We start from the raw sequence: 14,997 nt of genomic DNA on the forward strand, positions 1-14,997 counted from the left end.
AGGCATGTAAGGGTAACTGGTGGTTTACAGAGACATTAGAGCGTACCGGAAGCCCTGGGTTTCCTGGGAAGCCTGGCAAACCATTAGGACCCTGCAACACATCATTACAAACATAATTTACATTTGATAAATTTAGCAGATCCACTTTGAATACATTCCAATAAGCAGGTAGAATGACATCATCCAGCTGTATTATGGTAGACCTCTATACCAGGCGGTGTCAGAGGAAGGCCCCAAAAAATGACAATTGTCAGCCACCCAAGCCATAGACTCTTCTCTCTGCTACCGCACGGCAAGCGGTATTATTGCACCAAATCTGGAACCAACAGGACCCTGAACACCTTCTACCCCCAAGCCAGAAAACTGCTACACAAAACAACCAAATAGCTAATCAAATGAATAGCCAGACTACCTGCATTGACCCTTTTTTGCACTGACTCTCCTGCACTGACTCTCCTGCACTGACTCTCCTGCACTGACTCTCCTGCACTGACTCTCCTGCTCTAACTCTCCTGTACTGACTCTCCTGCTCTAACTCTCCTGCTCTAACTCTCCTGCACTGACTCTCCTGCACTGACTCTCCTGCACTGACTCTCCTGCTCTAACTCTCCTGCACTGACTCTCCTGCTCTAACTCTCCTGCTCTAACTCTCCTGCTCTGACTCTCCTGCACTGACTCTCCTGCTCTAACTCTCCTGCTCTAACTCTCCTGCTCTAACTCTCCTGCACTGACTCTCCTGCTCTAACTCTCCTGCACTGACTCTCCTGCTCTAACTCTCCTGCTCTAACTCTCCTGCTCTGACTCTCCTGCACTGACTCTCCTGCTCTAACTCTCCTGCTCTAACTCTCCTGCACTGACTCTCCTGCACTGACTCTCCTGCACTGACTCTCCTGCTCTAACTCTCCTGCACTGACTCTCCTGCTCTAACTCTCCTGCTCTAACTCTCCTGCTCTAACTATCCTGCTCTAACGCTCCTGCACTGACTCTCCTGCTCTAACTCTCCTGCTCTAACTCTCCTGCTCTAACTCTCCTGCACTGACTCTCCTGCACTGACTCTCCTGCTCTAACTCTCCTGCTCTAACTCTCCTGCTCTAACTATCCTGCTCTAACGCTCCTGCACTGACTCTCCTGCACTGACTCTCCTGCACGGACTCTGCTGCTCTAACTCTCCTGCACTAACGCTCCTGCAGTGACTCTCCTTCACTGACTCTATGCACACACACTGGATTCTACCCACACACTCACGGATTCTTACACTGATACCCCAACACAAACATACACACACGCTACATACGCCCACACACAAATAACATGTACACACGTAGATACGGACGCCACACACACACACTCACACACACATTTTCACACTCACTACATACCCTGCTGCTACTGTCTATTATATTTCATGTTGCCTAGTCACTTTACCCCTACCTATATGTACATACTCTAGCTACCTCAATTACATCGTACCCCTGCACATCGACTCAGTACTGGTACTTCCTGTATATAGTCATGTTATTTTTATTCAATATTGTTATTTGTTATTCACTGTCTATTTATTCCATATGTTTTATTTATTTCTACTTCATCTTTAACTCTGCATTGTTGGAAAGGTGTTCCAAACAAAAGCTAAAATGCTACAAGAAAGTAGACACTGGTTTCCAAACCAGGTGGAGTCTTCTCTGATAGCATTATTATACTCACACGTGTTCCTTTCATCCCGGGAGTCCCCGACTCGCCATACTCTCCCTGGGAAGAGACAAGTGACATTGAAGTCATATTAAGGTGACATAGAGAAGATGTAGTCGTGACATGACTTATTTTTTGTGATTTAAAAAAAAAAATATCTGTTATAATCATGGTAATTGTCATTATTGTGCTCTCCCAAGTAGGGTATCTTAGTGGGTGGGTGATACTGTGAAGGGGGTGGGGTCTGGAGCTGTCACTCACCTTAGGGCCCATCGGCCCAGCGGGTCCCTCATGGCCCTGCATGCCCGGGAACCCCATGTTGCCTTGGAGACCAGGAAATCCCCGCTCACCCTACAGGAGACACAACAATAGTTAAACAGAGTTGGGTGAAGTTACCACAGAGGCTGGTCAGTTTTGTGTTTTTCAACATTATGGTTAGGTTTAGCATCCTAAAAATATATATATATATACACAGTACCAGCCAAAAGTGTCTTATTTTTACTATTTTCTACGTAATAATAGTGAAGACATCAAAACCATGAAATAACACATATGGAATCATGTAGTAACCAAAAAAGTATTAAACAAAATATATTTTACATTTGAGATTCTCAAAGTCGCCACCCTTTGCCTTGATGACAAATTTGCACACGCTCTCAACCAGCTTCATGAGGTAGTCATCTGGAATGCATATTAATTAACAGGTGTGCCTTGTTAAAAGTTCATTTGTGGAATTTCTTTCTTTCTTAATATGTTTGAGCCAATCGGATGTGTTGTGACAACGTAGGGGTGGTATACAGAAGATAGCCCTATTTGGTAAAAGACCAAGTCCATATTATGGCAAGAACAGCTCAAATAAGCACAGAGAAACGACAGTCCATCATTACTTTAAGACATGAAGGTCAGTCAATTTGGAACATTTCAAGAACTTTGAAAGTTTCTTCAAGTGCAGTCGCAAAAACCATCAAGCGCAATGATGAAACTGGCTCTCATGAGGACCGCCACAGGAAAGGAAGACCCAGAGTTACTTCTGCTGCAGAGGATAAGTTCATTAGCGTTACCAGCCTCAGAAATTGCAGCCCAAATAAATGCTTCACAGAGTTCAAGTAACAGACACAACTCAACATCAACTGTTCAGAGGAGACTGTGTGAATCAGGCCTTCATGGTTGAATTGCTGATGATCTGTGATTTATTTAGAATTCAAAGCACACTAATGAGCATGGCTACCACAGCATTCTGCAGCGATATGCCATCCCATCTGGTTTGCACTTAGTGGGACTATCATTTGTTTTTCAACAGGACAATAACCCATCACACCTCCAGGCTGTGTAAGGGCTATTTGACCAAGAAGGAGAGTGATGGAGTGCTGCATCAGATGACCTGGCCTCCACAATCCGACCTCAACACAATTGAGATGGTTTGGGATGAGTGTGCAAAGCTGGCAAAGGGTGGCTACTTTAACAATTTTTTGGTTACTACATGATTCTATATGTGTTACTTCATAGTTTTGATGTCTTAACTATTATCCTACAATGTAGAAAATAGTACAAAAAAAAGAAAAACCCTTGAATGAGTAGGTATGTCCAAACTTCTGACCAGTACTGTATATAAACTCACGTCCCTGTTTCAGGACCCTGTCTTTCAAAGATAATTTGTAAAAATCCAAATAACTTCATTGTAAAGTGTTTAAACACTGTTTCCCATGCTTGTTCATTGAACCATAAATGATTAATGAACATGCACCTGTGGAACGGTCGTTAAGACACTAACAGCTTACAGATGGTAGGCAATTAAGGTCACAGTTATGAAAACTTAGGACACTAAAGAGGCCTTTCTACTGACTCTGAAAAACACCAACAGAAAGAGGCCCAGGGTCCCTGCTCATCTGCGTGAACGTGCCTTAGGCATGCTGCAAGGAGGCATGAGGACTACAGATGTGGCCAGGGATATAAATTGCAATGTCCGTACTGTGAGACGCCTAAGACAGCGCTACAGGGAGACAGGACGGACAGCTGATCACCCTCGCAGTGGCAGACCACATGTAACAACACTTGCACAGGATCGGTACATCCGAACATCACACCTGCAGGACAGGTACAGGATGGCAACAACAACTGCCCGAGTTACACCAGGAACGCACAATCCCTCATCTGTGCTCAGACTGTCCGCAATAGGCTGAGAGAGGCTGGACTGAGGTCTTGTAGGCCTGTTGTAAGGAAGGTCCTCACCAGACATCTCTGGCAACAACGTCGCCTATGAGTACAAACACTCCATCACTGGACCAGACAGGACTGGCAAAAAGTGCTCTTCACTGACGAGTCACGGTTTTGTCTCACCAGGGGTGATGGTTGGATTCACGTTTATTGTTGGAGGAATGAGCTTTATACCGAGGCCTGTACTCTGGAGCGGGATAGATTTGGAGGTGGAGGGTCCGTCATGGTCTGGGGCAGTGTGCCACAGCATCATCGCACTGAGCTTGTTGTCAATGCAGGCAATCTCAACCCTGTGCGTTACAGGGAAGACAACCTCCTCCCTCATGTGGTACCCTTCCTGCAGGCTCATCCTGACATGACCCTCCAGCATGACAATGCCACCAGCAATACTGCTCATTATGTGCGTGATTTCCTGCAAGACAGGAATGTCAGGAATGGCCAGTGATGAGCCCGGATATCAATCCCATTGAGCACGTCTGAGACCTGTTGGATCGGAGGGTGAAGGTTAGGGCCACACCAGAAATGTCCAGGAACTTGCAGGTGCCTTAGTGGAAGAGTGGGGTAACATCACACAGCAAGAACAGGCAAGTCTGGTGCAGTCCATGAGAAGGAGATGCACTGCAGTACTTAATGCAGCTGGTGGCCACACCAGATACTGACTGTTACTTCTATTTTTGATCCCCCCTTTGTTCAGGGACACATTATTCAATTTCTGTTAGTCACATGTCTGCAGAACTTGTTCCGTTTATGTCTCAGCTGTTGAATCTTATGTTCATACAAATATTTAAACAAGTTAAGTTTGCTGAAAATAAACGCAGTTGACAGTGAGAGGACGTAACTTTTTTTCTGATTTTATGAAGAGGATTAATGAGACAGTAATAGCTGATTGCTTCATGTGTTCCATCTATCTGCCACCAGATGGAGCCACAGTCCTTTCTCAGGCCAGAGTGGTCTGCTCTGACCAACAATGTATATTATCCCTGGTTAGCGGTTGCTATGTATTGTCCGCTGAGCGATTTTGAAGCCACAAGTGAGCTATATTGGCACTCCTCAGTAGGAGAGGCCCTCCAAATGAAATTCTACAGCTGTTCTATTAAATGTTTCATGGACAAAATGACATGTATTTAAGTATTTTTTTGTTTATACCTTAAGGAAAATGTTTTAAATATTATAAAATGTTTTGTTTGTATGTTTAGATGACATGATATAATGTATACATATGCATTAAGGTGTTTGTAATAGAATACATATGGCAAAGAATAATGTGCATATTAACAAATACACAAATAGTCTATAGCTTTATTTTTTTACAACGGTGGCGGAGTGCCAAGATGAAGGCAATGTGGCTTCAACACAGCGCCCCCTATAGATCATTTGGTGTACAGTGCATTCTGAAAGTATTCAAACCCCTTCACTTTTTCCATATTTGTTACGTTAAAGCCGTATTCTAAAATGGATTCGATTTTAAAAATCCTCATCAATCTACACACAAAACCCCATAATGACAAAGCGAAAACAGGTTGGTATTTATAAATACCTTATTTACATAAGCATTCAAACCCTTTGCTATGAAACTTGAAATTGAGCTCAGGTGCATCCTGTTTCCATTGATCATCCTTGAGATGCTTCTACAACTTGATTGGAGTCCACCTGTCATAAATTCAATTGATTGGACATGATTTGGAAAGGCACATACCTGTCTATATAAGGTCCCACTGTTGACCGTGATGTCAGAGAAAAAAAACAAGCCATGAGGTTGAAGGAATTGTCCGTAGAGCTCCGAGACAGTATTGTGTCGAGGCACAGATCTGGGGAAAGGTACCAAACAATATCTGCAGCATTGAAGGTCCCCAAGAACACAGTAGCCTCCATCATTCTTAAATGGAAGATGTTTGGAACCATCAAGGCTCTTCCTAGATCTGGCCCGCCGGCCAAACTGAGCAATCTGGGGAGAAGGGCCTTGGCCAGGGATGTGACCAAGAACCTGATGGTCACTCTGACAGAGCTCCAGAGTTCCTCTGTGGAGATGGGAGAACCTTCCAGAAGGACAACCATCTCTGTAGCACTCCACCAATCAGGCCTTTATGGTAGTGGCCAGACAGAAGCCACTCTTCAGTAAAAGGCACATGACATGACAATGAGAAACAAGATTCTCTGGTCTGATGAACCCAAGATTGGACTCTTTGGCCTGAATTCAAAGTGTCATGTCTGGAGGAAACCAGGCACCACTCATTACCTGGCCAATACCATTCCTACCGTGAAGCATCGTGGTGGCAGCATCATACTGTGGGGATGTTTTTCAGCAGCAGGCACTGGGAGACTAGTCAAGATCGAGGGAAGGATTAACAGATCAAAGTATAGAGATCCTTGATAAAAAAACCTGCTACAAAGTGCTCAGGACCTCAGACTGTGGCGAAGGTTCACCTTCCAACAGGAGAACGACCCTACGCACACAGCCAAGACAACACAGGAGTGGCTTCGGGACAAGTCTCTGAATGTCCTTGAGTGGCCCAGCAAGAGACCGTACTTGAACCTGATCGAACATCTCTGGAGTGACCTGAAAATAGGTGTGCAGCAACGCTATCCATCCAACCTGACAGAGTTTGAGATGATCTGCAGAGAAGAATGGGAGAAACTCCACAAATACAGGTGTACCAAGCTTGTAGAGTCATACCCAAGAAGACTGTAGGCTGTAATCGCTGCCAAAGGTGCTTCAATAAAGTACTAAGTAAATGGTCTGAATTTTATTTTAATTTTTAATACATTTGCAAACATTTTTGGAAACCTGTTTTTGCATAGTCATTATGGGGTATTGTGTGTAGATTAATGAGGGGAAAAACTATTTAATACATTTTGGAATAAGGCTGTAAAGTAACAAAATGTGGAAAAAGTCAAGGGGTCTGAATACTTTCCGAATGCACTGTATATACAGTTGAAGTGGGAAGTTTACATACACTTTAGCCAAATACATTTAAACTCCGTTTTAAACCCTGACATTTAGTCCTAGTAAAACTTCCCTGTCTTTGGTCAGTTAGGATCACCACTTTATTTGAACCTGTTTTGGAGATTGGTTTAATGTGAAATGTCAGAATAATAATAGAGAGAATGATTTATTTCAGATTTTATTTATTTCATCACATTCCCAGTGGGTCAGAAGTTTACACACACTCAATTATTATTTGTGTCACGTTCCTACCTTAGTTCTGTTATTATATCTTTGTTTTAGTATGGTCAGGGCGTGAGTTGGGTGGGTTGTCTATGTTCGTTTTTCTATAATTTGGGATTTCTGTGTTCGGCCTAGTATGGTTCTCAATCAGAGGCAGCTGTCAATCGTTGTCCCTGATTGAGAATCATACTTAGGTAGTCTGGTTTCACTTTTGAGTTGTGGGTGTTTGTCTTCCGTGTTAGTGTTCGTACCACACGGGACTGGTTCGTTCATTTCAAGTTTATTGTTTTGTATTTCGTAGTGTTCACTTTATGTTTTAAAATAAACATTATGGACACTTACCACGCTGCGTTTTGGTCCCCCGATCCTTCTCGCTTCTGCTCCTCAGAAGAGGAGGACGAGGTTCGTTACAGAAACACCCACCATCAAAGGACCAAGCAGTGTGGTAACGGGCAGCAGCAGCGATCTCAGGACTCCTGGACATGGGAGGAGATTCTGGACGGCAAGGGACCCTGGGCACAAGCTGGAAAGTATCGCCGCCCCAAGGCTGAGCTGGAGGCAGCGAAAGCTGAGAGGTGGTGGTATGAGGAGGCAGCACGGCAGCGCGGCAGGAAGCCCCAAGAGGCAGCCCCAAAAATGTATTGGGGGGAGCACACGGGGAGTGTGGCGAAGGCGGTGGAGCGCATGGTGTCCCCAGTGCGTGTGCATAGCCCGGTGCGGTACATTCCAGCGCCTCGTATCGGCCGGGCTAGAGTGGGCATCGAGCCAGGTGCCATGAAGCCGGCTCAGCGCATCTGGTCTCCAGTGCGTCTCCTCTGGCCGATGTACATGGCACCAGCCTTACGCATGGTGTCCCCGGTTCGCCAGCACAGCCCAGTGCGGGCTATTCCACCTCGCCGCACTGGCCTGGCTACGGGTAGCATTCAACCAGGTAAGGTTGGGCAGGCTCGGTGCTCAAGAGCTCCAGTGCGCCTTCACGGTTCGGTCTATCCGGTGCCACCTCTATGTACCAGCCCTCCGGTGGCAGCCCCCTGCACTAGGTGGTCTCTCTGTCTCCTGCCCACAGGTGCTCCCGCCTGTCCAGCGCTGCCGGAGTCTCCCACCTGTCCGGCGCTGCCGGAGTCTCCCGCCTGTCCGGCGCTTCGCCCTCCGGGTCGTCCTCGAGACCGCTGGCGGCGCGCTGCGGGAGCCGCGCATCAGGGGGGGGGTACTGTCACGAATTCCGCCGAAGTTGGCTCCCCTGCCTGTTCGGGCAGTGCTCGGCGGTCGTAGTCACCATCCTACTAGCCGCCACCAATCCCTTTTTCGTTTGTCTGTTTGTTTTGTCTTATTACTTTCACCTGTGTTTCTGTTGTTTGGTTTAATGAGCTTCCCTATATTTAGGAAGTAGACCCGCCCTTGTTTTGTGCGGGGTTGTCTTTATGTTACGTGTGTGCATTTTAGGTAGAGGTGGGTGTATCTCTAATGGATCTCGTCCTCCTCTTCTTCTGAGGAGTAGCGAGAAGGATCGGAGGACCAATGCGCAGCGTGGTAGGTGTCCATAATGTTTAATAAAAAATGAACACTGAAATACAAAACAATAAACGTGACTAAATGAGACAAATGAAACAGTCCTGTGTGGCACACACACTGACACGGAAAATAAAGACCCACAACTCAAAAGTGAAACCAGACTACCTAAGTATGATTCTCAATCAGGGACAACGATTGACAGCTGCCTCTGATTGAGAACCATACTAGGCCGTACACAGAAATCCCAAATGATAGAAAAACGAACATAGACAACCCACCCAACTCACGCCCTTACCATTCTAAAACAAAGATATAATAACAGAACTAAGGTCAAAACGTGACAATTTGGTAGCATTGCCTTTAATTAAATTGTTTAACTTGGGTCAAACGTTACGGGTAGCCTTCCACAAGTTTCCCACAATAAGCCCATTCCTCCTGACAGAGCTGGTGTAACTGAGTCAGGTTTGTAGGCCTCCTTTCTCGCACATGCTTTTTCAGTTCTGCCCACAGATTTTCTATAGGATTGAGGTCAGGGCTTTTTGATGGCCACTCCAATACCTTTACTTTGTTGTCCTAAAGCCATTTTGCCACAACTTTGGAAGTATGCTTGGGGTCATTGTCCATTTGGAAGACCCATTTGCGACCAAGCTTTAACTTCCTGACTGATGTCTTGAGATGTTGCTTCAATATATCCACATAATTTTCCTTCTCATGATGCCATCTATTTTGTGACGTGCACCAGTCCCTCCTGCAGCAAAGCACCCCCACAACATGATGCTGCCACCCCCGTGCTTCACGTTTGGGATGGTGTTCTTCGGCTTGCAAGCCTCGCCCTTTTGCATCCAAACATAACAATGGTCATTGTGGCCAAACAGTTCTATTATTGTTTCATCAGACCAGAGGACATTTCTCCAAAAAGTATGATCTTTGTCCTCATGTGCAGTTGCAAACCGTAGTCTGGCTTTTTTATGGCGGTTTTGGAGCAGTGGCTTCTTCCTTGCTGAGCGGTCTTTCAGGTTATGTCGATATAGGACTTGTTTTACTGTGGATATAGATACTTTTGTACCTGTTTCCTCCAGCATCTTCACAAGGTCCTTTGCTGTTGTTCTGGGATTGATTTGCACTTATCGTGCCGAAGTACGTTCATCTCTAGGAGACAGAACGCGGCTCCTTCCTGAGCGGTATGACGGCTGCGTGGTCCCATGGTGTTTATACTTGCATGTTTGTACAGATGAACGTGGTACCTTCTGGCGTTTGTTAATTGCTCCCAAGGATGAACCAGACTTGTGGAGGTCTACAACTTTTTTTTTCTGCGGTCTTGGCTGATTTCTTTTGATTTTCCCATGATGTCAAGCAAAGAGGCACTGAGTTTGAAGGTAGGTCTTGAAATACATCCACAGGTACACCTCCAATTGACTCAAATGAGGTCAATTAGCCTATTAGAAGCTTCTAAAGCCATGACATCATTTTCGGGAATTTTCCAAGCTGTTTAAAGGCACAGTCAACCTAGTGTATGTAAACTTCTGACCCACTGGAATTGTGACACAGTGAATTATGAGTGAAATAATCTGTCTGTAAACAATTACTTGTGTCATGCACAAAGTAGATGTCCTAACCGACTTGCCAAAACTATAGTTTGTTAACAAGAAATTTGTGGAGTGGTTGAAAAACAAAATGTAATGACTCCAACTTAAGTGAATGTAAACTTCTGACTTCAACTGTTTAAATCATTGGCTCTTGCCCATTGAACTACATTCTGAGCTGCCAAGAGTGAAAGACAGGGATCTAGAAGGGAGAGGAGGCGTGGGGAAAATGTGGTATTTGGAGCCCTTTTTGTGTATGTCTGTCTTTCTCAAGGCGTCAGCATGCTTCGGGTCGGCTGACCACACTCCCTTATACGACCTACGCTTGAAAAACGAGACAAAAGTGTCAATAGTACAGTTTATCCATCTACACTTCCTCAAAATAGTCAGAATGAATCTAAGATAACTCAAGAAATCTGCCATTCATTCTGACGTTTTTGTAGAAAAGATCTTAGTCGCTCAATCTTACATCTAACTAAGATGTTTTGTGTTTCTCAAGTGATTTTTTGTTGTTGTTGCATGAATATAATTTGTTTCTCATTGAATCACAGCAAACACAAAGGAGCGTAGACGTTTAAAATGTTGTGTGAACAGCCTTATCGAAAACCAAAATGAACAAAAACGTCACAAAATGCAATCATAATACATGGACTGTTCTGAACTGTTTTGAATGGGAAGCTGATGCCTTTACTCTCTCACCCAGCTGCCTCTTTCTTCTACTTCCATCCCTCCATTCCTAAAACTCACCAACATAACGGTCTGGGCCATGGGAACCAGGACACGGGCTGGTTGCCAAGGGAACAGAACGGCCGTCGTGGCGAACAGGAAGTGACATCATCATAGTGAACATATGCATGGAGAGTTGAAACATCGGTTGATTTGCCAGTCTTCAACACCTTTCAACAGAGACTGAGACGTGAGGTATGACCTCACCAGACTCAGCCTGTCAGTCAGTCAGTACAGGCCTGGCTCCAGAGAACACACAGCACACAGTAGTCCTCTGTGGACAATCTCTGTCTGGCTACTGTTTCTTGAACACAGAGTAGATAAGACACTGTTGCTAGGTTCTAATATGTGTGAGAAAATACACATAGAGTAGCAATGCAATTGTTGTTTTCTGAGCTCCCTGAGAAGGTGCTGCTCTTATTGTGTCCTTGTTACTGGAAGATAACAAAGGCCGTGTCTGTAGATCTTCTTGGAAACTTTTAACCACAATTAGAAACACTGCATGATTGCTGGATCTACTTTTACAGTGCATTACTGTTTCAAGACTGGATTAGAGATGTTTGGTCTGGTAGGAATGTGCTCTCAGCCCAGCTGTCTGTCCGGACATGCTCTAATTCCGCTTGATTCCAGTCTGTCTCCATCCTGATCCCGCTCCTTTTTGGCCCTCTGCTCCTCCGTTTTACAGCCAGGACTACTAAGTCCCACTGGGCTGACCCCTGACCCCTAACCTGGAACCCACAAACCACGCTCTGCTATGCCCCTTTGAGCCTATCAGGGATTCTGGACTGTTTTGAAGTTGTACAATCTGTAGTTTCTTGGTGGGGATCTTTTAGAGAGTAGGTGAAAGAGTGAGACACAACGTGAAGAAAAGCGAGAGAAGACAACCAATATGAAACTGATGAGGAACGGATGGATAGAATGCTCACCTTTGCTCCTTTCACTCCACTGCAGTCACATTTCCCTTCACATGATGACCCAGAGCACCCCTAGAGAGAGGGAGAGAGAGAGAGAGAGAGAGAAAGTCCATATTACAGTCATTACATAGACCTCAGTAACCAAGTACAGACTGAGACAGCATTTTACACCAGAGAGCAACATAATCGCCCCTAGTATTCCAACGCTTTCTGATTTATCTGCCCATGTCAGAGAGGCTACAAACAACAAACACCGACATGCTAACACACACACATACACACACAGTGTGAACCAGGATCATTCATTTGATCAGTTCAGGAGATAAAGGTGGTGTTAACTGCTGTCATTTGCTTTTCAGTTATGTGGCAGCTCTCCTGAAGCGATCCTACAAGGGAGTTACCAAAATGACAATTTACCAGCTGGCCTCACTACTCTCTCAACAGGATCCCCTCTCTCTCCCCTCCCCTTCCCTTCCCTCTCCCTCTCCTTCCCTCTTCTCTCTCCCCTTCCCTCTTCTCCCTCCCCCTCCCTCCCCTCTCACTCCCCTTCCCTCTTCTCCCTCCCCTTCCCTCTTTTCCCTCCCCTCCCCTTCCCTTTTCCCCTCCCTCCCCTCCCCTCTTCTCCCATTCTCCCTCCCTCCCCTCCCCTCCCTCCCCTTCCCCTCCCTCCCCTCCCCCCTTCCCTTCCCTTCCCTTCCCTTCCCTTCCCTTCCCTTCCCTTCCCTTCCCTTCCCTTCCCTCCCTCCCTCTCCCCTTCATTCCCCTCCCTCCCCTTCCCTCTTCTCCCTCCCCTCCCCTTCCCTTTTCTCCCTCCTCTCCCCCCTTCTCCCTCCCCTCTTCTCCCATTCCCCTCTCCCTCCCCTCCCCTCCCCTCCCCTCCCCTTCCCTTCCCTTCCCTTCCCTTCCCTTCCCTTCCCTTCCCTTCCCTTCCCTTCCCTTCCCTTCCCTTCCCTTCCCTTCCCTTCCCTCCTCTCCCCTTCATTCCCCTTCCTCCCTCCCCGCCTTTCCTTCCTCTCTCCCTTCTCTCCCTCTTTCCCTCTCCCTCCCCTACTCTCCTCTCCCCGGGACTAAAGCCTGGGACCTGGCCTGTACTCTTCCTCTCCTCTCCCAGGGACTAGAGCCTGGGACCTGGCCTGTACTCTTCCTCTCCTCTCCCAGGGACTAAAGCCTGGGACCTGGCCTGTACTCTTCCTCTCCTCTCCCAGGGACTAGAGCCTGGGACCTGGCCTGTACTCTTCCTCTCCTCTCCCAGGGACTAAAGCCTGGGACCTGGCCTGTACTCTTCCTCTCCTCTCTTCCCTCCCTCTATCATCCAGCTGTTCCTTTGCTTCTTGACAGAGTCCTCAGGCAGGACAGGCCAGAGTCTATCAACTGACACTGGATCTACACTGTGGACAAGGCTGCAGAGAACACATGAGCCCCTAAACACACACACACACACGCACACACGCACACACGCACACAAACACAGTCTCATCTCCATTATCTACCCCTCACTTCCTTTCTCAATTCCCGTTCACTACCCACTCCTTCCCTCTCCCACAGCCTTGCTTCCGCTCCATCTCATGTCCTGGCTGGATCAACGTGTAGGTTCCCTGGGAAACATGGAACCCTGGGAAACATGGGAATTAGTCACCCTCTAATAAGTCCTCATTCTGAATTCATGTGTGGTCTGCAGCAAGTCACCCTCTCTTCTTCATAAAATCACTCTCCCTCTCTCTCTCTTTCTCCCACTCCTTCTTTCTCCATCTTTCTCTCCACATCCCTCTCTCTCATGTTTTTATAGCGATTTCACTAGATGTCCTGCTAATGTACTGGAGGTAGAGTGAGCACCTGCTTTAGATCAGATCATAACAGGGAGAGAGAGAGAGAGAGAGAGAGACAGAGAGAAAGAGAGAGAGAGCGAAAGAAGAGAGAGAGAGAGAGAGAGAGAGAGAGACAGAGACAGAGAGAGAGAGAGAGAGAGAGAGAGAGAGAGAGACAGAGAGAGAGAGAGAGAGAGAGAGAGAGAGAGAGAGAGAGAGAGAGAGAGAGAGAGAGAGAGAGAGAGACAGAGACAGAGACAGAGACAGAGAGAGAGAGAGGGAGAGAGAGAGAGACAGAGACAGAGAGAGAGAGAGAGAGAGAGAGAGAGAGAGAGAGAGAGAGAGAGAGAGAGAGAGAGAGAGAGAGAGAGAGAGAGAGAGAGACAGAGACAGAGAGAGAGAGAGAGAGAGAGAGACAGAGAGACAGAGAGAGAGAGAGAGAGAGAGAGAGAGAGAGAGAGAGAGAGAGAGAGAGAGAGAGAGAGAGAGAGAGAGAGAGAGAGAGAGAGAGAGAGAGAGAGAGAACACTGCCCACAAAATGAGTTGGAAACTGAGCTGCACTTCCTACCCTCCTACCAAATGTATGACCATATTAGAGAGACATATTTCCCTCAGATTACACAGATCCACAAAGAATTTGAAAACAAACCCAATTTGTATAAACTCCCATATCTACTGGGTGAAATACCATTTGTGGTCTGTTGCCACAAGAAAAGGGCAACCAGTGAAGAACAAACACCAAAATAAATAAAACCCATATTTCTGTTTCTTTATTTTCCTTTTTGTACTTGAAATATTTTCACATAATATGACATTTGAAATGTCTTTATTCTTTTCGAACTTTTGTGAGTGTAATGTTGATTATTTATTATTTATTATTTTATTGTTTATTTCACTTTTGTTTATTATCTATTTCACTTGCTTTGGCAATGTTAACATATGTATCCCATGGTAATAAAGCCCCTTGAATTGGATTGAATTGAGAGAGAGAGATGGTTAGAGAGAGAGTCAATAGAGAGAGAGAGAGAGATCTCTTAGCTGCCACGAGAAAAGGGCAACCAGTGAAGAACAAACACCATTGTAAATACAACCCATATTTATGCTTATTTATTTTATCTTGTGTCCTTTAGCCATTTGTACATTGTTACAACACTGTATATATATATAATATGACATTTGTAATGTCTTTACTGTTTTGAAACTTCTGTATGTGTAATGTTTACTGTTAATTTTTGTTGTTTTTCACTTTATATATTCACTTTGAATGTTGTCTACCTCACTTGCTTTGGCAATGCTAACACATGTTTCCCATGCCAATAAAGCCCTTGAATTGAATTGAATTGAATTGAATTGAGAGAGAGAGAGAGCTAAGAGAGAGAGAGAGAGAG

At 45.7% G+C, this 14,997-nt stretch overlaps 1 protein-coding gene across 1 annotated transcript in view; it reads right to left on the reverse strand.

Moving 5' to 3' along the window:
* Positions 1-14,997, reverse strand: part of LOC112241545 (collagen alpha-1(IV) chain) — an 81,707-nt gene that overhangs the window by 23,135 nt on the left and 43,575 nt on the right. Inside the window, exons 2-5 of the mRNA XM_042319827.1 lie at positions 11,817-11,876; positions 1,951-2,040; positions 1,705-1,749; positions 47-91 (exon numbers count right to left, since the gene is read on the reverse strand). Of these exons, the coding sequence (XP_042175761.1) occupies positions 47-91; positions 1,705-1,749; positions 1,951-2,040; positions 11,817-11,876 (240 nt within the window). The remainder of the gene's footprint in view (positions 1-46; positions 92-1,704; positions 1,750-1,950; positions 2,041-11,816; positions 11,877-14,997) is intronic.

This window comes from Oncorhynchus tshawytscha, linkage group LG03, assembly GCF_018296145.1.
Source record: "Oncorhynchus tshawytscha isolate Ot180627B linkage group LG03, Otsh_v2.0, whole genome shotgun sequence".
NCBI lineage: Eukaryota > Metazoa > Chordata > Actinopteri > Salmoniformes > Salmonidae > Oncorhynchus > Oncorhynchus tshawytscha.